Genomic DNA, 26103 nt, shown 5'->3' with positions numbered 1-26103 from the left:
CCAACTAAGTCCCACCTCTGAATGGTTCCATCACCTCTCAATAGCAACATAGCAGGATGAAGCCTCCGGGGGAGACCCTGTAGGCCTCTTCAAACACAATTAGCCTTTTTGCAATTATTCTCTGAGGACACTTGTCAGAAGTTTTCTTTAAAGTGCATCAAGGCCTCCATAACTTTATGAAATGTTCACCTGTAGCAGAACTGAAACTTTTAACTATAACTGAATGTTTTCCACAACAGAAACAAGAAATGAGCCATGAAATACAATTATTTCTGCTTTTGAAATATAAGCCAATCAAATGCATAGCACTATTGAAATCTGACTAGAATAGAGATGTCTTTTTTAATTGCCCTTATTTTATATAACACATAAAACCATGACTCATTATCTTATATAACATATAAAACATGCCCCATAAGCGATTTAGTGATATCTGAAAACATATTATCATCCCAAAGTTAATTGTGCTACTCAGAAAGCCATTTTTCTCTAAAACAATAACAATCACATATGTGTGTGGATATGTGTTTGTGAGTGAGTTTGTGTCAGAGAGAGAGAGCGAGAGATAATATTTATACTAGAATTTTTGAATTCAGAGATTTGCTGTCATGGAGACTTGGACTGTTTTAGTACCAATTTAAATTTGGTTTTATTGCACCCTGTCAATTTTCAAAATTGTGCTTTACATTAGACATTGTTTCAATGTTACCCTTACTAGATCACAACACTAAAGAAAACTTCAACTCTCCTTTTATTTTACAAAGTAATTCTGGATAGAATGCATAAATCCCACCTCTTCTGCACATTCATAAGATGTATCTTTCACTTAACATTTTTAACAGTGCTTAAGAGATTATAACATAGTATAGATGATTTCAATGTATAATAAAATAAAATATTATATTTAACCAGAATTATGGCCATTTTATCTTATAAAATTTAGGAACAAATTAAGCTTTAATGTTAGCTATGCATGTAAAGGAAAGATGCTTTACTTAGCTGCATAATTCTTAAAGAGCCCAATGTCCCTTATTCTTGGAGATGTATTGAGACACCCCTAATCTGCCTTGTACTTTCATGTTCCCTTCCAGTGGCTGCAGCCCTGGCCTGTTCCTATGAATTTCGTGTTGCAGAGCAACAAGAGACACCAGCTGTGTTGACTTGATTGCACTGATTGTTGGGTCCTGATTTAGTTGTGCTTGGGCAACTCAGGAGATTTTCCCTGGACCTGTGCCAGGAACCTAGTGGCTGTTTTAAAATCATTACCTTTGGCACATCATGTTCAGAAAGAGGACATTGGAAAAGAGGGATTCAATACTATGGTTCTACATGGGGTCTTAATGAGAACTTGAGGAGAAACTGAGATAACGGAGGAACCCTAAACTCCACCAACGTTCTTCTGTATTTTATTATTCTCAGATCCTCCCTCAATATCAATAGGCTTCTGTATTGTAACAAACCAATGCACAACTTAGTGATCACAGCCATTTCTTTGCTTCTGGGGCTGTGGTCTGAGTTGCGTTCTGGAATCACACAATCAGGCTGCAATTATCTGGTAGTTAACTAGGTGCCATCCTGCCTGAAGTGCTGGGTGCTAAATTCCAAGTTCCTCTGCAATGCTGGGCTCTGAATGTAAGCTGGGATTTCTGAGGCTCTTTGGGTGGCGTTCTCTGTCTCCAGGGAGGGGGTGTGTGTGTGCTGAGCAGCTTCACTTGATATTCTCAAGGAAGCCTTTCCAAAGAGTGACAGAAAAGCTCAAGGATTGAGAGGACAAACCTGAGTTTTGCTGTACTCTTGCTCTTTTGTTACTGTAACCTCCTCACTTGAAACCTAAAATTCTGTAAGTTATGATTCAATAAATACACTTTCCATCCAGGGTTATAACTTTGAGAAAGCATGTACAAAAGTATAGCTCTTGCTTTTAGATCCATCCTGATTAAATATTTTTCATTTAAATTCAGCCGTGAATACACATTCCTGGTTAATTTCTCAATACGTCTCAATGACTGCTATGGTAAAACACACACACACATATGTATGTATATATACATATATATTTATGTGTGTGTGTATACACACACTTATATATATTTTTTTTCTGTAGCTCATGTCTTTTTTTCCCCCCTTGTATTCTCACTTGCTTTCTTGACTCAAAATTGGCTTTTCCTCCCACTATCACCTTCCTTGTAGCTGGGATTAGCAGCCTGCTCTTACACATCTGGCCCTAAGAGTGGATCCAAAGTTCAGGATTTGGTTATGTGCAGGAATTTACCATGGGGGACAATGAATACGGCACATAGACTTAACATAAATTGATTCTGGAGATTGACAATGCTTTTAATGGGAAGAATATTTTTTTAAACAAACATAACAGAATTTTACTGTACGTAATATTAAGTCCTCTGGGGCTTATTGTTTCATTTAATATTTACTGCCTTGAGCTTTGAAATTACTTTGAATTGATATGATTCTATACCAGCTTTCTAAGTCACTTAAAATACAGTTTTATCTCAGTATCGTGTCCCGGATGAAGTATGTGAAATGTAAATAAGTAATACTTAAAGAAATTGTGGATCTGATGAAAAGATAAATCTGAAAGGCACTAGCAATGCTTTCATAGAGACGGAAACTTACTTAATGTGATTTTTATCTTTATTATATTAATTACTGAATAAAATCTTCTCATTAAAATACCTCTTTTATTTCCTCAAATTTACTACCTATACGTATAAATTCATTCTTATCTATCATTTTATGGTATTTGACTAGTGGTAAGAGCTATTTTATTTTTTGGTATGCAAATCCGATATGGACTTTTCCATTTACTGAAAGATTTTCTGATTTCTTCTTATTTCCCAGTAGTCCTCTTGTGAGCAACTTTTATTTTAACATTTTTAAGTTGAAAGTTTAATGGTTCTAATCTTTTCCATGCTAAGATCAAACCTGTTTATGCACATAGAAAAAAATGCCCAAAGGCTCAAGCTTCATGTTAAAATGAAAACATAATTTTCTTTGCATGTAAAGGAAAGGTTTAGAAAATTCTTCCTTGCTTTGGAACATTTAATTAAATAAATTGTCCAGATGATTTTTACAGTTGAAGATCTGGTATTTGCAAAGGCATAGTTGGACAGCGAAATGTTTATTTTACTAGGGGAAAAATATTTGAGTCATCTTATTTATCCCAATTTATCTCATTTATACCAATTTGATGTTTTCAATAATCTCAGAATATTCAAGATATTTTTTAACAACTCACAATCCTGTCTTACGGTTTCATTTCTTTTTGAAATGCTTAAGGTTTCCTTTGGGCATATCTTCTGTGACATGACAAAAAGGAAATATATCACAAAAATATTTCATGGTTGTTTATGTTGCAAAAACAAATGATAACTTCATTTCAGATAAGCCTTGATTTCTCACTCACTTTACTCTAAAGTTGGGCTGCTCCATTTATACCCCAATTCCTCGTCCCTCAGTTACACACGCTACTGTGCCCTTTCCATCCTCTACCCCCTCCCACAGGATTATATTGTACTGTTTATATTTAGTAACTACTTTGATTTGAGGATACTACAAGAAGATTTGAGGGAAATGATATTTACTTTGAAAATTACATAAAAATATCTTACATTTGTATTTCTTCTATTTAGATTCATGATGGAATATTACTTATTTTCTTCCCCAATGAATAAGACAACTAATTCTAACCTGATATCAAATAATTTAAAAAATGGGATCTAGATAATTTAAAACACCATCTATGTAAAATATGAAATAGGTCTAGTTGAAAATCAAACAAGAAATATTAAAGTCTTTGCTCACTAATTTGGAGATTTAAGTATTCACATTTGAATGATGTCTGCACAAATAATGTGTTGGATCACAATATGTTCAATGTTTCTGTCGGTTGCAGTCTCAGGCTATACTTTCATTGCAAAGTCAGGGCACAAATTTGGTTATTAAGAAATTCCAGGGCTGGGGATATGGCCTAGTGGCAAGAGCACCTGCCTCTTATACATGAAGCCCTCGGTTCGATTCCCCAGCACCACATATACAGAAAATGGCCAGAAGTGGCGCTGCGGCTCAAGTGGCAGAGTGCTAGCCTTGAGCAAAAAGAAGCCAGGGACAGTGCTCAGGCCCTGAGTCCAAGTCCCAGGACTGGCAAAAAAATAAAAAATAAAAAATAAATTCCAACATGCATGTTCTTCTAACTATTTCCTTAGAAGTTGGTAAGGAGACAATGCTCTTTGATCCTCTCCTATATATTGTACTATGGTTAGATATTATAAATAAGAGAAGTACAACACTTGGTAAACAATTGTGAACAGTAAAAATAAATAAATTATAAATATATACACACATTGTAAATAAAACATTCATTTTCATGTACATGTAAAGTTTGCCATGGGTATTTTCATGACAACTACATTAAGGTAAAAAAAAAGTAGATTGATTTGAATTAAAAGTTGATGTAAAAACAAAGGGAAATATAGGTTTTTCAGATATGAAAGAACTTAAAACTTTATAAACTTTGAGCTCTTGAAAGACTAAAAAACTCTTACAACCATGTAGCTCAGATATTTTTTATGAAATTAAATTCACCTAAGTAGTGAAGAAAAGTCTTTCATTCTTAGAAAAAAGATATTGGAAATAGACAAGTCGAAAATAAAGGAATTTTGAAAGGATTATTTCTGAAATGATTTACATAGTAACACTAATAACTAGTTGGATAATTTGAAAAATAAATATATAGACATCATTCATCAATGAGTATGCTTTTTGCATTGTAGGAAACATTCTTTCTAAGCATAATATTTTATATAGAATATAATCAAGAAATTTCTGATAGATCTATGTCTCAGATGATAATATGATGAATATTTGAATTTGTTGAATTAAAATATGTACATTTACATTTAGAAGTACTCACAGTAGCCAGCCACCTCGGGTTTCACCTGTATTCCTAGCTACCAAGGAGGCTAGGCTGAAGTCTGAGGATTGAGCCACAAAGCCAGTCCAGGCAGGAAAGTCCGTGAGGTATTATTTCCAATAAACCCCCCCAAAAGATGGAAGTAGACCTGTGGCTCAAGTGGTAGAGAGCTAGCCTTGAGCGAAAAGCTCAGAGAAAACATCGAGGCAAATCCAAAGAGAAAAATAGCAAATATGCTACAGACAACTTTTGAGCTTGAACTTTGTCTTTGGGCTAACATGTTCATTACTATGACTACTAAGTAATGTGAATTACTATGAATGCTAAGAAACGGGTGAATTATGGGAAAATTTACTAATAACTTCTGTAATGGTTTTCAAGCAGGAAAATCAAATTCATTGCCAGTCCCATTAATAGAAGATGAAATATGGGGAATAAGTTTCCAAAAATAATAAAATTAAATTTCAGAGTAGAGCACGAATAAATCAGTGTAAGAGTTGATGCAGGAGGATTATCTGGGTGCTCAGTGTGAGGGGTAACAATTGAAAGAGACAGATGAATGAGTGCTGTAACCATCTAAGCAATGTCCTGATCCCTAGATCCCACTCACAGCAGAGGAGGGAGGAAGTGGAAAAGTGAAGAGGAGGAGGACTCCTGTTTTCTGATTCTCTTCTCTAACCCTTTTGCCACCACTTTTCATGTTTGTTGCATTCCTGAAATTAAGCTGAGATGACAGGATGAGAAATGCATGTGAAAGCAATATGAGATTGTTTACAAGATGGGCAGGACGGTGATACAGTAACAGCCCAATTAGTTCTGCAACTGTCTTGTGGGCACAGTACAAGAATCAAAAGCATCTCTGTGTGGCTGCAAGGGAACCCAGCAATGTCAGCTCCTGAGCTGGCTTTTTCCTCCATATTTTACCATTCATTCTCTTCTTAAAATATATTAACTATCTTGTCCTTTGTCAGTGGATATTCAGTACAAGGTAGCCTTTCCCCAGGTAGAAATGTCTAATCTAACATCACCCACCATCAAGGACCTCATAAGAGAAAACAGTTGACAATGTGTAACTCTTAAACAAGATTCACCAAAATAACACCCAGTGAAGCAAGTGAACAGATGGAAAAATAGTCACAGAGACATTTTTCAACATACGTGGAGCACTACTGGAATTCTGTAAACTTTTTGAATCTCAGTATTCCATATTTATAACACAGTGGCATCATTTCCTGAACAGATCAGCGATTAATTATTAAATTCTGTGGTTTGTATGGAGAGTTTCTGCACGTCATTCTCATTCAAACTTACCATGTCCCTACTTTCTTTATCCATTCGAGGAAGAGAACGTATAAGGTGTTTGCATGATGGGAAATTCACATGGAGTACTTGGATGCACAGCCCTATTTCAATTTACACAGAAGTTAGCAATAACCATGATATAAAGGCATAGAAATAATGTGGTTGTAATAGTGAAATGTCATGTGGTAGCCAGCCTAGATATTTCATATATATTAAGTGTTATTCCACATATATACATATATATATATCAAAAATCTTATGACTGTTGAATTAGGCTTTATTAAATTACATATTCAATAGAAAGCAGTGTTATTGCTCTGTTGGTGAGAGCACAGTCCTCCTGTGTAGAATGAAATTTAAGTTATATCTTCATGAATATTGCCTTTTTACAGTGCCTGAGAAAATCTTCTGAGAAGTAAATCCTAAGAGATTATTTCACAAAGGTATTCTCAGCTTCCATAAATCTTTAGCTTATTTTTACTCAATGTTCTTGTTCAACACAGGTTCTCCTGAGATTTTAACAGAGTTGTGAACTCTGACAAGTCATGCGTAGCAATCGGCAATCTCCGAGAGTGTTTGCTTGGTATTCAAATGCCTTATTAAATATTTCAAATTGGTCTTTAGAGACTTTCAAGGTAGTCCACCCGTGTTGCGTCTCATTGATATGCAACTTCATAAAGCATGAGCTATTTATAAAGCAGCAGTACAAAAAGAAGCCGAATGAAAAGATGACAAGGCAATTCCCAAAGGAAACAGACTTAAGTTTTATTGTAGAAAAAATATTTTAAAGCCGCTTTATATACTTAAATCTTTTTTTTTTTAAGATTTGTCTAGACCATCAGCTGTGAGGCACTAATCTCTAACCTGGAAACAGATAAGTGTTAGCATTAGCAAATATTTAATAAGAAAATATTGTAGAATAAATAGAAGCTGTGTTTATACAATGCACTCTTTTTGGTTATTATTTTCCATAGCGATATTGGTATATAAAATGAATACTTCTGTCCACATTTGAAGGTGTTCTTTTTTGGTAGTTCTAGGATTTATCCTTAGGGATTTCTCATAGTAGGCATATGCGCTACCAATTGAGACATGCCCTCAATCCTCTCTAATTTGTTTTTTTGTTTGTTTGTTTGTTTAAATAACTCTTGCATTTTGTTTGTGCTAGCCTGGACTATCATTCTCTGAATCACACTTACTTTGTAGCTTGGATTAACAGACCAATGTAGGCAAGACCAAATTAGATGCTAAAGTAAGGTCTTGCTAAGTTTGTGTTCAAGTTCGCCTAGAGCTGCTATTGTCCAGAGCTCTTTCTCCCTAGTAGCTGTCTGTATTCATGAGCTATTACATCAAGTCAATTCAGGGTATCGTTAATGGGAAGCAACTTATACAGGGAAGTTGCTATTAATTTAATATCTAATAATCAAATCCTTATATCCCGAGTAAACAAGCAAGCAAACAAACAAACCTGATTCCTCTTTTGTACTCTGGTGGAATAATGGAAAATTAGGCATAACATTTCAAGTTCACTTTTGGAAGTCTAGTGTTATCAAAGATAATATTGTCTCTTTTTTTTATTCATAAATTTCAACCCATATCTTGGGTAAGTCCAGTGGTCTCTTTTGTGAGATTGTTTTCATATATAGACCAACACTTTATTTTTATTTAAACATTTACAAGAAATTTAATTTATCATGAAAACAACCCATGTAACTTAGAAATTTATTTCTAAAATGTGATTAAGCAAACCATTCACAGGATTTGATACTTAAAGAACAGAAAATATAAATTCCTAACTATTATAAACATGCATGAGAATTCTTTTTTTATTTTATCTCACTTATTATTCACATTAAATTTCAAAAAAAAAAATAACCTATAGGACACAACCCACCATTTTGGCGTGTGTGTGTGTGTGTGAGTGTGTGTGTGTGTGTGTGTTGTATTATAAACTTATAGTTTTGTCCCAGGTTCAGTTATAAAATAACTATAATGGTGAAAATAAATATCCTATATTCCTATGATACTTGTGATGCACACTTCTTTTGCTCTATTTGTCATACTAACACATCATAAACTCTGGAGTTCACAACAGAAATTTATTTGCTCCTAGAGTAAGAGGGCAGAAGTTTTCCCATGGCTTCTAGTGACTCATTGGTAGTTCTTTCTGGCTTTTAAGCTATAGATACAGCATACGAAGATACACCTATATATTCCTCCTGAATTCTCCATGATTTTGAGTTTGAGCATGAGTTTGTTGGCAGCAGTAGCGGGAAGTGTGTGTGTGTGTGTGTGTGTGTGTGTGTGTGTGTGTGTATGTGTGTGGGTGTGTGCAAGTATGTCTTTCTTCAAATTTCCCATGTTTATAAGAATTCAAGTAAAAGAATTCAGGTGTGCTAGAATGCATTGAATTTTAAGTACTTTCTACAAAACAAAAATTGTAAAATGTAGATAATCAGTTTGTAATGATTAACTTTTCAAACAATTAGTTTTGAATGAATAGGATGAAATAAAATATTAAAAATTTAAAAAAAGAATCTAAGTTATATTATTTTCAGTACTCAAACTATTCTGATACAACTTCTTTATACATACACATATGTGCCATATCCCATACCCAAATATATCCCTACATGGAGTACCACATCATAGGAGTGACAATGTGAATTGTGAGTGGAAACAATTCCACCAAAAGCATAGTTTGATAACAACTCTCTTTAACTTATTCACTACCAGATTTAACTTATTCCAGATATTATATATTATGTAACCAGATTTTAACTTATCCACTACCAGATTTTTTTGTTCTTGTTGAGCACTGTAGCAGAATGCCAGAGACTGAATGGCTTCAAGATCTGATGATTGATCACAGGTCAAGGCAGCAGCAAGTCAGTTTCTGTGTGAACTCCGTGCTACCTGGTTCACAACATCTCATTATTTTACACATCTCCTATAAAACTCTAATCTCACTCACAAGGACAAATCACCATGCAAAGCTCTCACATCCCAAACCATCAAATAGGGCATTCAAATTTCAATATTATGAAGAGACAATTTCATCTACAGAACTAATGACTGAAAATAGACATTTTTGTAACCTTAAACGAACTTCTGCAAATACTAGTTTGTTTTACAAAAATGTTTTTTTTTATCTCTGTGTCAAATAAACAAGAAATTAACATATTTCCCTTTCATCCTGAAGGGACTGTTTCCCTAGTCGTTATTGGGGTGCTGCATTCCTAGCAGGCTGAATTTTTGTTAGGCCCTGCCATTACCACAGCTGACCTCCTTATAACCTGCAATCTGTTACAATCAGAATTGCATCCTCGGATTCTAACAGAGTTTAATATAAGAGGTAATTTGCTGATCTTTGCTTGATATATAAATAGAATTGGTGAATCCCTGTGAAGTTTCCTATGCTGCTGTTAAAAAACCATACATTAGGACCAGGATATATATATATATATGAGAGAAAATATATATATATAGGTATATATGTATACCTATATATATGTATATATGTATACACACACACACATATATATATATTTTTTTTGTTCTGTTCCCTTTTCATTTACTTGGTCAACACCAGCATGCTACACTTTTCTAAATTTTGTTCATGTTTCAGTCTTTATTTCACTGTCACTGCAACATCCTCACTTAACTGGAATTTGATAGACATCTTTTTCTATGCCTAACAACTCTTTAGTTCATGCCACAATCCAGCCTATCACAACAAATGAAGTGTGATCTTAAAATTTTACTTGCTCAGCTTTTTTCATGTAATGGTTTTCCAGAACCTGCTACTTATACATTAAACACTACTCCGGCTTCATTCAGTATTTTGGGGCTAAAGCCGGTTAAAAGTGGTGTATTTGATTTTCCTTGTTTCTGTAACAAAAATACCCAAGATAAAGAACTAATGGAGGAAATCTTCCTTCGGCTCAGGTATTTTTTTGGTTTTACATGAGTATTCTGTGGATCTTGGTCTGAGTAAGGCCAATAATCTTAGTCAGCAGTGTAGTGAAGCGAGTAGCCAACTTCATGAAGTAAGGAAGCAGAAAGATATACAGGAAGAGATCAAGTCCAAGACATGACATTCAAAGTCAAGCATGGAATAACCTAGTTTGCCTTCTGGTCGCTCATTGAGCTATGAACTCTCAATGAACCATTTCATTAAGAACCTTAACTATCACCAGATCCAATCATCTCTGCAGGATTGGATTTGCCTTCCAAGGACCAGTACTTCAAACTAACAGAATTTGGAAAGGATATTTTGCAAAGAAATCAGGAACAGTTGGTTGAGTGAATAATAAGTTGGTATATGCCAGGCAATATTTACTAACACAGTCTGTAATACTCTATAATTACAATAACCATAATTAATAATGCACCAGTTAGTCTACTTTTTACCCATTCTCACAAGCAAAAGTTGAAATTGATTTAACCAAGCCAGAAACTTTGGAGAAATTTTGACAGTAGCTCTGAGGGAGCTATTTTTATTATTTTTTAGTACTTTGTAATATTGTCTAATGTAATTTTCTTAGGTTTGAGATCATCCTAGACTGAATTGCAGTTGAGGGAAAACAATTATGAATTTAATTTGAATTCCTAATTTAATTCCAGTGGGAATACTTAAAAAAATATATCCAACGTACTGAATGACACACTAAACTAGTATCATTTAGATTTACCTTGTTTTGCTTGTATAAATTTGTTTGATGTCATACACATCCATTTCACTTATATGTAGTCCCATAGCTACCATTACTATCAAAATTTTGAACAGTTAACTTAACAAAAAATCTCACTTATTATTTTCTAACTGTTTATCCCCATCCAGTCCCTATATCCAGACACAATACTTTACTGATACTATCTTACTATGATAATCTAAAGATTTATCTAAATTTTGCATATATCAATATTCAGTTTATGGTTCTACATGTTGTTGACTAGCATTCATTAGACAGAATGCAACAGTTTGCTCATGACAGGAGATAGTAAAGCATTTTGGGGGGTATTATTACGAACAAAGCTATGCCATGAGTATTTATAAGCACAATTTTATGTGAATGCAGGTTTGTAATTCTTTTATGTACATACTCAGCAAAATTTCCTGACTTATTTTGTGCTTTGATTTTCAGATTCAGTGTATACATGACTTAATTTCTCCACATTTGTACCTGCCATGTGTCACCATTGTATTTTATAATTCTAGAATTTATAACTTTCAGAAATGACAAAATATTTATCATCTTTCTTCAGATAATTGCAAATTGTATTAATTTTTAGAATCTAAGTTAAAAATCTTTAGAAGTGAGAATCGAAGATATTGTTAGAAATTCAAGTACGGGCTGGTGAGAGATGTCTTAAGAATTTATCTTAGATTTTTAAATCTTCTTAGATTCTTTGATGATACAGTCAGACTAAACTTTCTTTAATGTTCAATATGAATTTTAACACAGATGTTCAGCATCTATAATTAAACAGAAACATTAAGCATTGTTAAAATTCAAATTTGAAAATTGTCTGTGCTTTTATACTCCCATTTGAAAATGGCTGCAATGTTGCACACAAAACCAACTTATTAGAAAAAATATTTTTGTTAGATACAAAACTCAGACTTTTCTAGCTATATACTCCTCATCATTAGATCATAAAGTACATTTCTTCGATAATTGAGACCTCTTACCCACTATTGCCAAGCTCATAATTGAAAGACATCTTTTTTAGATTCAAATCCATTTTTATTAAGGAATGACTGAAATATGATACAGTTGTATTTAATTATGCAAGCTTGTAATTATTATAAGCACTTTAGATATATTTTCATTTGTAAATATCTTTTAAGTTTATACATTGTTTTACAGTTCATCTTTATGTTAAAAAGTTTATTGCTTTCAACATACATGGGCCCTTTCTTTAGAAAGGTAATTGTGTCTGTACTGTGTAGAAGCCACATAAAGAGAGATTTCAGCATAGGGGATTAATTCTGACACTCATTAACACTCCACCTAAGAAGCAGCAATACTACCAATGGTGGGAAGTGATTTGAATGTTCTACCTTGATGTCACTGATAAGTGAATGTCAACTCCCTCATCTTCATACCTTAACTACACACTCAGTCCGTCTCCAGCCTTGGAATAGTTCTGAAGCACATAGTGTACACACTTGCCATGCTTTTCACCTAACCAGAGTTCATCGCAATTTGATTTACAAAGATCAATCCAACACCTCTCTGAGTATGTCAGGGTAAAAAAGACCTTTCACAGCATTATCATTATATAAAGTGTCATGTTAACGCATCCCTGAATCAGTGTTCTGCATTCCGTTCTTTCAGGGCCACTGAAGGCAAGGACTGAAAGTCAGTGGCATGTTTAATCCAAAATATGATTTTAATTCAATTGAATTTAGTAGAGTTCTAGCTCCCCATAGATATTTCAGTATCCCTATTTCTGTATTCAAATTAACCAAACATTAAATGCCATCATGCACTAAAATTTGTTTTCCTGAATGCACAGGTACCTCTGTTCTACAGGTGACAGCTACTGACGCCGATGACCCCACCTATGGAAACAGTGCCCGTGTGGTGTACAGTATTCTCCAGGGACAACCTTACTTCTCCGTAGATCCCAAAACAGGTCAGTGCATTTACAGATAATTTTATGCAAATATTTCTGGCAATAAAGAATATTGTTTCTATGTACAGCTCCTCATTAGATACTGCCATGTAACACCTTTGATCAGTCATTAATCCCTGCTATGTACAAGGCAGAGATCTGCTGGTTCTTTTTTTTTTTTTTTTTTGCCAGTCCTGGGCTTGGACTCAGGGCCTGAGCACTGTCCCTGGCTTCTTTTTGCTCAAGGCTAGCACTCTGCCACCTGAGCCACAGCGCCCCTTCTGGCCGTTTTCTATATATGTGGTGCTGGGGAATCGAACTCAGGGCTTCATGTATGTGAGGCAAGCACTCTTGCCACTAGGTCATATTCCCAGCCCTGCTGGATCTTTATTTGAAGTCAGCACAAGGAAAATTTTAGAGACTCACTATCAGAAAATAAGCTGGGTATGGTGGTATATGTTTTTAATATAAGCTAAAATGAAACATAGAGTTCTCTAAGGAACTCTGTTCTTATATATGTTTCCACTTTGTATGTTTATCCCCAATTTTCTCTGAAATCCAAATAAATAATTTAATTTCATAAGCACCTTCCTAATACCTTAATATTACTGCTTTACGTTTGCTGATTATTTATTTGTTTCCATTACTTTTTCACAACTATTATTTTCAAGAGAACTTGTTCATGTTATAACTTTCTCTTTCTTCAAAGTGTTCTAAAATGGGAGTTCATTGCCAGGAATAGATTCCAAGCATATTGGTTAACTCTTTCCAGCCCAAAACTAAATAAGAAATTACTCATACACATGCAGTTGTAGAGGGAAAATTATACATATATTTTATTATGTACTACATCATATTAATCATACAAGAGAATGTAAAATATCATTAAAGTGAAGTAGATATCTAAAGGTATTAAAAGATAAAATATGATTGAAGATGAATATGTGATGTACAAATTCTGTTAGTTCCAATATATTGATTAATAATTAGAAAAACATCCTTTTTTAACCTAGAAACCAAAATAATGGAAGAAAAATGTCTAAAACTGTTTGTGCACATTCATGGCCCTGTGGAAGAGGTTAGAATGAGTTAAAACGCTTAATATCTTTAGTTGATATTCTAGTTACCAACTTTCTTATATATTCATGAACACCAACTTGTGGAAAAATTTTAGAGAATGTATCTTTATCTTGAACATATATCTACCAAGACCAAACACAGAAGGAAAAATAAAGATACTCATTGCTTGCTTAGTAAGTCTAATACATACATTCAGGAGCATATGCAGATTGTGTGAGGCCATTAATTATCCCTTTACCAAGACAAATATTCATTTATATAAAAGGGAGCCATATTTTTGTCTTAGGTGGTTGCTACAATGCAGACATCTTGTGTGGAACTTGTGGTTACCTTCTATTCTCTTCTTATGAATATAAATGGTAAATAAAATCATATGAATTTTGTATTTTCCTGTTTTTGTGAACACTCGTGTGTGTGTGTGTGCTTTCAGATACAGAAAACACAAGCATCCAATGAAAGGGCTTGGCTAGAATTAGGGCTACAGTCCATCTTTAATGGAAATAAACCTATCAATAAATTCTGAGTAAATTTTTCATTTATCTGTCTATCATCTATCTATATTTATTATAGACAAGTTAAGTACTTCAATATTCAACACCAAAGGTTATCCCAAACATGGGGTACTATATAATTTCTGATGCATACATTTTTATATGCTCCTTTCTTCAAGTGATATTTTGTATCAAACGCTTGGACATCTCTCAGTTACCTTGTTTCTGGTCAGTATTAAACTGTGATTCTACGTAATGAATCATGAGACCCTACTGATAGATGTTCAACTACTCAGTCCTGAAGGGAGCCAAGGGTTTAAAAAGATAGTTCAGAATGCAGATGTGTTAATTACAAAGTTATTTTAGAAGGTGTTAAGAGGGTTTATAAAATAACACTAATTGCTCTCTTGAAAACTGAGACTTTTATTGGCAATTTGCACTTAAAAATGCTATTAGCATGCAATTAAACATAATCAGATGTAAAGAACTTAATCCACTCTGTATTTGAAAGTAACTGGAATATAATCCAAACCATCATAGTGAAAATTAAAGAGTCCATTGTTCTGAATGAAATGTTGCAAAAAGCGATTGGAATAGTTATCATTTATTAATATATATTTTGTAGTATTACTTAATTTCATTGTTATGATTGGAGGTACTCTAGATAGAGTTTCCAATTACTTTTACTGAATAAATGTTTCGAATTACTTTTACTGAATATCCATGGAAATAAATAATACTTTTAATCCCCCAAATAAAATAAGAGTTGAGTATTTAGTACTAAGATTACAGATTGCCTTGTTTCTGATATATGGAAAAGTACAGTTTGGCATGTGCCATGATGTCCTAATTATCAGCTTTCAAAGAAACTGTGTCTGTCGGTTTTGTAAATCATATGAGAACCTGCTATAGCAAAATAAATGAATTAGGCACTCATTAAGTTGTCATACTTCATAGAATTGATTTTATAATATCTGAATTATTTTATATCAAAACCTAATTAGTCAGTAGAGTAAAACACAATAAAATACCTACGAACAAAAAAAATGTGGCAGGGGCTGGGAATATGGCCTAGTGGCAAGAGTGCTTGCCTTGAATACATGAAGCCCAGGGTTCAATTCCCCAGCACCACATATATAGAAAATGGCCAGCATTGGCACTGTGGCTCAAGTGGTAGAGTGCTAGCCTTGAGCAAATGAAGCCAGGGACAGTGCTCAGGCCCTGAGTCCAAGACCCAGGACTGGCAGAAAAAAAAATGTGGCAACTTCCTAGCCTTTGAGAGGTGCAGATGACTATGGAAGTTAAATAACAGAGATGCACTGTTTCTCACTATGTTCATATAAATAAGGACAGTTTCCTGAAGTAGATAAGTGAGGCAACATTTTACCATTTATAGAAACAGAGAAATCTGCACAAGTCTATGATGTAGGCTATAAAGTGAGAAAGCCTTATGTGGTAAAAGAAAAAAAAAGGTAAAGGAAGAAGAATCTGTACTAGTGTTTGTTTACTGGCATAGCTCAAACACTAATCCTTGGCTTTGTCAACAACATTCAATCTAAATCAATTTGTTCAAGATTTCCATGTCTTATTGCAAATTATAAAGTTTGTGGCACAAACAAGAATGTACTAAAGCCACCAGCACAACAATGCTCATGGCAGCACAATTTGTCATAGCTAGAATATGAAACCAACCCAGATTCCCCTCAGTAGACGAATGGATCAGGAAAATGTGGTACATATTCACAACGGAATTCTATGCCTCTATCAGAAAGAATGACATTGCCCCATTCGTAAGGAAATGGAAGGACTTGGAAAAAATCATACTAAGTGAAGGGAGCCAGACCCAAAGAAACATGGACTCTATGGTCTCCCTCATAGGGAATAATTAGCACAGGTTTAGGCAAGTCACAGCAGAGGATCACAAGAGCCCAATAGCTATACACTTAGTAACACATAAGATGATGCTAAGTGAAATGAACTCCGTGTTATGGAAATGACTGTCATATCACTGTTGTAATTATTTCAACATGGGATGTGAAACCGTAGCTGCAATTATTGATGATCATCTTGTATCCCCTTCCTGTGGTTGTACCTGCACTATCTCTGTATCTTATCTGAGTACATTGGAAACCGTGTATACTGGTATTAGAACTAGGAAACTGAAAGGGAATAACAAAATTGAGAGACACAGGGTAAAAATACAAACGACTACAAAAGCAATACTTGCAAAACTGTTTGGTGTAAATCAACTGAACAGCTCATGGGGGAAAAAGGAAAGGGGGAGGAGGAGGGGGGAATGAGGGAGGAGGTAACAAATAGTACAAGAAATGTATCCAATGCCTAACGTATGAAACTGTAACCTTGCTGTACATAAGTTTGAAAATAAAAAATTTTAAAAAGTAATATAAAAAATACTGAAAAAAAAGTTTGTGGCAGCTGTTGACAATAATAGGTAAATCAGTTACTAGAGGAACTGATTTCTTCAGCTTAGGTCAAACAACTATATATCTATGAAGTGTATTTAGGAAACAAATGGAAAGATTGCAAAAAAGACTGGTGTTTAGCTTTTACCTGAGAATGAAAGTCTGTTTGAAAGTCAATACTTTGATATCATTTGTTATTCTCTCCTTTTTTTTTTCAAGACCTGGGCCTTGAACTCAGGGCTTGAGCACTGTCCCTGGCTTCTTTTTCCTCAAGCCTAGCACTCTGCCACTTGAGCCACAGCACCACTTCTGGCCTTTTCTATAATGTGAGTGCTTGGGAATTGAACCCAGAGCTTCATGTATAAGAGGCAAGCACTCTTGCCACTAGGCCATATTCCCAACCTGTTATTCTTTTTACTAGCCTTTTTATGGTCAATAGCTTGGGAAGTATTTCATGTTATTTTTGTTAAAACATAAAAGTTATATCTGAGACGGTTTCTCACAGTTTGTTGTTCCATACTCATGATGTTCAGTTAAAGAAAACATTCAATACTGGATATAAACATGATGCTAAGAAGAAAAGATTTTATTGGTTTGTAAACTCAGAAGCATATTTTCCTTATTATGTTTGCAATGTAAATTGTGTTATTATGAGCAACAATAAACATTAAAAAATGAAAGGTGTAAAATTTGGGGGAAAAAATAGCATTGTCCACAACTTCTTTTTTTCTTTTGTCGGTTTTGGGGCCGGGGCTCTGTCCCTCATCTCTTTAGCTCAAAGTTAGCTCTCTACCACTTTGAACCACAGAACCTCTGGTTTTCTGGTGGTTCACTGGAGATGAGTCCCATGGGCTTGCTTGCCTGGGCTGGCTTTGGATCAGCATCCTCAGATCTTAGCCTGCCGAGTAGCCAGGATTTCAGGCATGAAACATCAGCACCCTGTTTACAACATATTTTTTTTCTTTCAACTTTTCTAGGGGGTGGCAGCAGTAGTACTAGGGCTTGAACTATGGGTCTCGGCATTGTCCCTTAGGTTTTTCACTAAAAGGTGGTGCTCTACAACTTGAGCCACAGCTCCACTTTCCACATGTTGGTATAAGTATTATTGGCACATAATTAACAAAATCATTGGTCAATTTACGCTGTTTTATAAATTTATATTTCTAATTTTTGCATCATTTGCATATCATCTTTTTACATATCTTACTCATTAAGGTAGGAATTTTTATTGGAAACATAAAGCTCCCGTACAGAGTGTAAGAAAGGGTATATTTCATTTTCAGGTGCAGAAATGGTTAAATACATAATGCTAACTTTTAATTATATACAAAATAAACCACTTTTCAAGCATATTTGAGCAATGGAGTGGCTTTTGCCACATATTTTGAAAAAGAAAACGTTGACCTTCATATAATTTTGTCAGTAAAACTCTTGAGACTGAAGGTGTGCCAACAAATCAATGCCACACCCATATTGATGATTGGCAGCCACAAGATAGCAAGTCTATTATTTTGTTGTGTCATCATGAGGAAATAAAGGTTTACTAGATCTTTTACCAAACTATATGTAAACTCGGTTTATGTTATATAAATTCACATAAGCTACTTAGTATAACATTATTATAAAGTGTAATTCATTTATTTTTTCCAAAATACTATGCTGTACTGTCAAACAATTAGGGATGCTTTATAGACAAATCCTAGAATGCAATTTATTATCTTGAAAAATCAAATTATTTGAAACTTATGTTCCTGTTTTCCATGTAAATAAATTTAGAATAAAAATTAATGTTATGAGAAAATTAGTGCTGTGTTCTTAGCATAGTCCTTATAAAATGTTGTCTTTCAGCGAATTGCCTTTATCTCTACTTTCTTTATGATTAAGAATTTCCTAAATTGACAGTGGACATTATAAGATCTAAAATACAAAAGAAAAATGTAGAACAGTTTTTATTTAGAACTTTTGAGTACAAACTTACTGTACTAAAATTTATATCATCATTCAATATCCAAGAAAACATAGGAGCTTCTTGATAATTCATTACTGAATATTGAATTGATTCTAGGCAGAAAATATTGCCATTATCATTCTTAGTCTTTCAACCTGATTAAGCATAATTCATGGAACACATTCATTAAGCAATTTCATTTTCCCCCCGTTGCATTAAATGTGTTCTAAAAGCCATTCCTTGCTCTTGCCCTAGGATGAAAAGAGCTATAGTTCTGTTGAATGTTTGATAATTTTCCTTAATCAAATACCTGAGGTAGTGAAGATACATTTCTATTAACAATTTTTCCTATTGTATTTACCAAAAATGTTTGCAATTTATAGCTCTATTAGATTTTATGGGTTTTTATATTCATTTTTATACATAAATAAATTATATTTATATGACTTTTCTTTATACTTTATAGATACATTCATGTCATTGATACATATATAAATTTTACATATATTGGAACAGATATATTTATATATCTATATTGCATATAGATATAGACATCAGGAGATTTATATATCTATATTACCTATAAATACATAAGTATATATATGTGTATTTATACATCTATATATTCATTGCCTGTGTAATCTATTTATACGTATTTAATCATATACAAGTAAATTCAATAAAATCTACCTATATGCATACCTATCTGTCTAAATTAAGGTGATTAAAACAGAAGATTTAAACTGGGATTCTTTTTTTCACAAAGATCTCATCATTTGCTCTTTTGGACCACACTTTCTGATATCTATTCATCCTTGTGTTTTTTTAAATTTTCCATAGAAATGTAGATATTGATTCTCAAAAGCATAAGAATCACCTTTGACTTCACTTTTGTTCATTTAGCAATACAGGAGTTTCATCCTATACCAAGGGTGTGTGTGTGTGTGTGTGTGTGTGTGTGTGTGTGTGTGTGTGTGTGTGTGTGTACATGTGTCTGTATCTTACATAACTTTTCTTATGAATCACAGAATTTGAATTTTGAGATATCAGGTAGACTAATTACAAGGCCCATATAACCGACTTTTCTTATTATTTTAATTTTTATTCTCAAGGTGATGTTCAGTTGGGGTAGTTATGTAGGTAAAGTAGTGAGTACATTATCTCAAACTTTTTAGCTTCTCCTTCATTTTTCTCCCACTTACCCTCCGCTCCAACACCCTCCACCAAGTTGTACAGATGATTTACAGCATATTGTCTTGAAAGTATCACTGTCAAATTGGTTCGCCTTTCATCTTTTCTCTCACCATTTGGATATTCGACAAACAGTGACAACAGGGGCTAAACCATTGTGAGGATAAACAAAAGAAAAAAAGGGAAATAATTTCACATATGTTCAAAATAACAACTATAGTGATAAGGCACTTTTTTCCATATTTTGGAGATCATTTTGTTTAGCATCATCTTATGGGATCATATGTACATACTTATTGAGCTATTGTGATCATTTGCTAGCACTATCCTAGACAGTTACTAATTTTTATCAATGAGGAAAACCATAGAATCTATGTTTCTTTGGGTCTGGCTCACTTCACTTAGTATGATTTTGTCCAAGTCTTTATATTTATATTGCTGCACTCGTGAGCACTCATTCTACTTGATAGAAGCATAGAATTATCTTGTGTATATATACCACAATTTCTTGATCCATTCATCTACTGATGAGCATCGGGGTTGGTTCCAGAGGTTTTTTGTGTGATAAGTTATCCTTCCTAGAGAACCTTGAAGTCCACACGTTTTTGTACACAGATAGAACTCAACAGAAGTCTACTGACAGACAGGCTTTGCCTTTAGCCAACCCAGGCCTGCAGGAGACCTGCAGCGAGTTGTCCTTCTTAATTTGTGCAGCATTCTTCTGAAGCATGATAAATGTATGTGTTAAGAAATGAGCACATTCTGAAAAAAAAAAACACCTTTGATAGATGGAAAGCCTTAAAAAAACTTATGGGGAAGCTTTAGAGAACTTGTGTGTAATGTATATTTATCACAGTTTTGTATATTTTACACAGAGGTGAAGATACATAATAAATTGAAGCCTCCTAGCAGTTATGGGCCTCAACCGATACTTGAAGCCTTTATTTGTGCATTGCTTTTTTTTGAATAAATATTTATGGGTCTCTGTGTCATTTCCTCTGATAGTGGAGCATGGAGAGCACGGTTTTGCTGTCACAGCTCATATGCACTCAAAATGTTCAGTCTCCAAATATCATCATTTGACAACACATTGAGCAGCAGCATTGTGGCTGTCAAAATGGCTCATTCCTGTGTGCGTCTCCTCATCCTTCTAGATGCATGTGAGCCAGTCTCCAGTGACCGCTTGGCTGACTGGCTGACAGGTTGGTAAGACCATAGGAAAGAATACTTTGACACACTTGCTGCATGACTACATTTGAACTCCCTGGTCCTCCCAAAACTCACCTAACTCCAAGGAAGTATAACTACTTTCAGTCACAGATTTGTATTTTGGAAAAAAATCTTCTTTTCATCAGATTTTCTTTTTATATGTGACATTTTTTAGAGCTACAATCTTCCACATCTATGTTGTCTCAAGGTTTATTTCAGTTCTCATATTTACAAAACTCTTTGAGAAATTAAAAATGATTATTCTTCAGTGAGAAAAATAGAAAACAATGGAGAGAGGTACAGGGAAATAGAATACTCAGTGAGCCAGTGAAGTGAATATTTGATGATAAGTTGGTAATGTTTTTGTAGCCTTTAGTTTTAAATACTTTTCCAAATCAACCATTTTGATATGTTATGTCTTAACTCAATTAAATCATATATTAAAGGACTTTAAGAAATGTATCATGGGCTAATGAAAACACTCAACATTTGTTACTTCAGAAAAGTAATTCCTTCACTTTTGACTTTCTGTTTCATCACCTCTGAAATGCAAACCTGCTGAAGAAATGCAAACCATATAATATCACCATGGATATTAGGTATAATATATTCATAATTCCATGGAAACATCATTATCTTATCTTAGCAGTAACTATGTATTGTCTGACATGCTTATTTATATTTTAATTTACCAATATGAATAAACTGAACGTCTCTTGAAAGTAAACACAAAAAATTGCCCTTACTATTCCTCCAGCTATCTTATTATGCATTAGAATAATTAATTAAAAAGGTCTGTTGACAATTTGAGTTATGTATTCCCCTTAAAATGACATTAATATATGGTCTTCACCTTGCTGAAGCTTTCGTTGCTTTTGATGTTATTTCATCTTGTTTTGCATATGCATTTGAATGTATATGCAACTACAGCATATATATGCAGAGACATTCAGTGCCTTTTGTTTTGAAACTTGTTAGGTTTGTATATTAAATATTAACCTAAAAGCTTATGAGTTGAAATCTTGATCTTCAACTCAGCCATGTTTGGATGTGTTACCTTTTGGCATTTGATACAATAATGTATATCCTGACTTAATGAGTTTTTCAGTCCATTGATAGATACATAGATTAATGAATTGGGACTGAAGGGCCCTATTAAAAATGCCATGCACCTTTGCTTCCTGGTCACCTTGAAGAGAATATCTCTTCTCTGCCATGTTCTCCCCTCAATATTATGATGCCTTTCCATCAATCTGTGGTTATAGTTAAGCAATTACAAAATAAAACTTCTAAATCTTTCCTCCTGATCATGTTGATCAGTCCACAATAATGGTAGATTGATGAATATAATTTTAATTCACAAGCTGTTTCTAGAACTGGGTACATAGGGATGCTAAATAATTTTGGTTATTGAGAGACTTTTCTTCCAGACTAACGACAGTATTATTCTTGGGAAATGCTTAGTGATTTGTTATAAAGTTGTCATAACTCTTAGGCATTGTCTAATTAGGGCTTAATTATCATTAATATTTTTTACCTTCTGTCAGTTAAATAATATCCAAAGTCTTTATCTTAAAATATTGCCTGACTAGGGTTATAGACAGGACTGAAGCAATACAATACTAGGGCCTCCAGCTCCTGCTCAAGTTTTGTTTCCTTTTGTTTTGGATTAATGGCTTATGGTCTATCACTTGAGTCACATATCTACTCTGGATTTTTGCTGCTTCATTGGAGGTATGAGTCTCTTGGATTTGTCTTATCTGAGGTAAACTTGAAACTGAGATTCTCTGGAGCTAGGCTGATAGGTATGACTCACTGGCAGCTGGCTTAATTTTAGTTTAGTTTCATGCATAGACATCTAAAGTGTACCATTAGTGATAAGCAAAAATTATCTTTGTTTTCAATATTTACTATACAATGTTTTACTCTACCTGTTTATATCAAAGCTTCTGTCCTATGATAATTTATTCCACAATGAAAACATGGAGCTTTGCTTGGAGATTATTATCAAAATTTAATATTTGTGGTATTTTATCTATTGACTTATATTAGCAATTAGTATTATCAAGATCCAAATCTAATGTTCAAATGCCCTTCCTCTGCTGAGCTCTAGACCCTAAGACCTAGTATAATGGCCTTTACTTATGTTCCTAAATATATCTATTCAATATTTATTTTATATATCTAGGGTTGAGTTGTGGTAACTAAAAGCATAGTAACTCAATATAAAACTCATAAAATGTTGGTCATATCCCTAAAATTATGGAAGCACATCAATCATTTCACCAAGTAAGTTCCATATTGAGGATAGAGCTTCTTATCATGGAAGATATTTCTCCTTTCTAAATGAAAGCAGTTGTTTGCCAAAGTGACTAAACTGGCACTGAGTTTGCTCATTATATACATAATAAGAGCAGACAACATCGAGCTGAGATTGAGAAAGCGCAGCATTTAAAAATAATTTCATTTGCCGGAGACCAAGGAAGAGGCACATGCTTCCTTAAGCAGGGCCTGACATACTGCTCAGCAAAGAAGACTAGAACCTGCTTTGCTAATCGAGGTTAAAGTTCATCTCAGGAAGACAGCAAGATTTCTGAGCAGGGTGTTCCTTCTTGGAATTTTTGAAATTGCCAGAGAATAGAAGCAGAAGTTACTTACCACATGCTATTCAGTTATTCAAGTGTCCTATAGAATGGGAAAAAAAATGTCTGATCTGATCTATAGTAGAAACAGTTTTTAAAACTGCAAAAGCACTCCATCTATGAAAAACACTGGATGGTGCCCGTGCTGTCCGTATAAATGATAAATCTTGTACACAACAGGCGACCATTTCACCCTTGGCTGTCAATGAAGTTTTTATTGATTGCACATCAACATAAATTCCAAAGACATCTTTGCCAGTAACATATCCTGACACATTTCCATTAGGATTTCTTATTATTCATGAAAAAATAGCAAGATATAAAACTATAATTAAGCAATTGTTTTAATTAAAAAGAAAATGTTATACAGTTAATCATACCATACTGTATTACAGCATTTTAATAATATAATAATGAAATAGGAAATGTAAATGCCTTGTTCTAGAAATCAGTTAATGTGAATAAGGAATTTGATTATTTCCCAAAGTAATCAATTATGGTCTTTGGCAATGCTCACAAATATATGCAGCCCTGCAGTTTCCAGACTAAACAATAGATTTGTCTAAGTAATTAAATGTTTCCTCCCATGAGGGCATTTTAAAATTGCATTTGCTTAGCTAAACCCCTCCAAATTTTGCAAAAATTCTAGGTTCAAATCAGTTGTCAGGCCTCTAAATTCAAAGGATAGTTCATGGAGAATTAATATTTCCATCTTATTTGAAATGTAAACCTGGTTTAAATTCTTAAAGAAAAACATGTGTGAAAATAGATGAAAACATTTTAAAATATCTGAAAAGCTGAAAGATAAGAGAAAGAAGGTGCATGAGGGGTAGAACACAGCTTTATCTGCTTTAGAATATTACAATGAAACCCCTTTGACAATGCATACAAACTAACCAAAAAGGTAAATGAAATGAGAGAGACAGACAGACACAGACACAGACAGAAAGAGACAGAGAAAGATTTACTGTAGAGAGAGTTCTGAGAGGTAGAAATTATAGAAAAAAACATGGGTCCTATACAGTTTAATTATGTTTTATGTTCTTGATGTTCTGGAGAAGGTTAACACTCCATGTGGTACATGAACTTCATTGATGATCCTGAGTTTCAGGGTGTTTTTTTCCCTAGAAATGAGTATGAAGTTCCTATAGAATGTTTATCTTACTATGTTGGCCAAAATTGGTTCACTTACCACAAACAGCAGACACACATATACACAGAATCACACACATATACATGAACACCCAGAGATTCACAAGCCTCGTGCTACTTTTTGTGGGAAATAGTTGCATAATAGACTTGATTATTCAAAAATCTACACATAAGCACACACACAAAGAGACATTCACATTTAAAGTTCTACAAAAATAATAGATTAACATAGCACAATTTATTATAACAAACAAATGCTATAACACAAAGTGTTAGTAACTAAGTGCTGAAATATATCACTTTCTTTCATAGTACATGAACCAAGCGTAGGAATCAACTTGATGTGGAGTTGTCAGTTTGAGGTCATGTTCAAATATTTAACCTTAGGTATTGATGAGAAACATTTCTACGAATTATCCCTTCCTTTGTCACACATAAGAAAATTTAACTTTCAGTTGTGATAGCCATGAAAGGTGGCTACACACTGTCCTATACTAAATTCTGATTGGAATCTGAGATATATTCTAAATATCAGCTCACATGGCTCTCCCTCATTCCTGATTGCAGCAAAACTCACCCCAATAACCCCCAACAGGATGCTGATTATAATGTGGAAAACAAGGTAAAAGTTAAGTCTTGTCAGTGAAGTTTGGAACAATAATTGTGATTTTATGACGATGGTTACAATTGACTGCGTGTGAGGTTAAAAAAAATCAAATAAGTGTTCAGGCTTTCAGTATCTTCTGAATTTTACCTAGAGTAAGATATAACAATTTCTATTGTATATACAGATCATAAATCATTCAGGTATTCTCTTCCTAAGTTGCTTAATGTTTAATATTCAACAATATTATATCCTCAGATGTAAAACCTCAGTACTATTTTTTAAAACTTTTTCTTTAGCAGACCACCATGTATGTAACATGACCACTCTTTATGACCTTGGTATGTACTAATTCAATAAACAAATTACAAATTCTGAGACATGCTGTAATTCAGGAAAAATAATTATCAGTTTATCCTCCCAGAAGATTGCTGGGTAGTTGAAATTCTCTTTCCTCCCATTCTTCTAGTCCCTCATTTTTCAGGGAAGAGTTTGTGCTCTTTAAAC

General features: G+C 33.9%; 1 protein-coding gene across 1 annotated transcript in view; it reads left to right on the top strand.

Moving 5' to 3' along the window:
- Positions 1-26103, top strand: part of Cdh18 (cadherin 18) — a 332938-nt gene that overhangs the window by 173642 nt on the left and 133193 nt on the right. The window contains exon 4 of the mRNA XM_048368427.1: positions 12758-12877. Coding sequence (XP_048224384.1) covers positions 12758-12877 — 120 coding nt within the window. The remainder of the gene's footprint in view (positions 1-12757; positions 12878-26103) is intronic.

This window comes from Perognathus longimembris, chromosome 19 (genome assembly GCF_023159225.1).
Source record: "Perognathus longimembris pacificus isolate PPM17 chromosome 19, ASM2315922v1, whole genome shotgun sequence".
In the NCBI taxonomy this organism is placed as follows: Eukaryota; Metazoa; Chordata; class Mammalia; order Rodentia; family Heteromyidae; genus Perognathus; species Perognathus longimembris.
The sequence above is the reverse complement of the archived record's forward strand: the minus strand, read 5'-3'. Positions and strand labels throughout refer to the sequence as shown.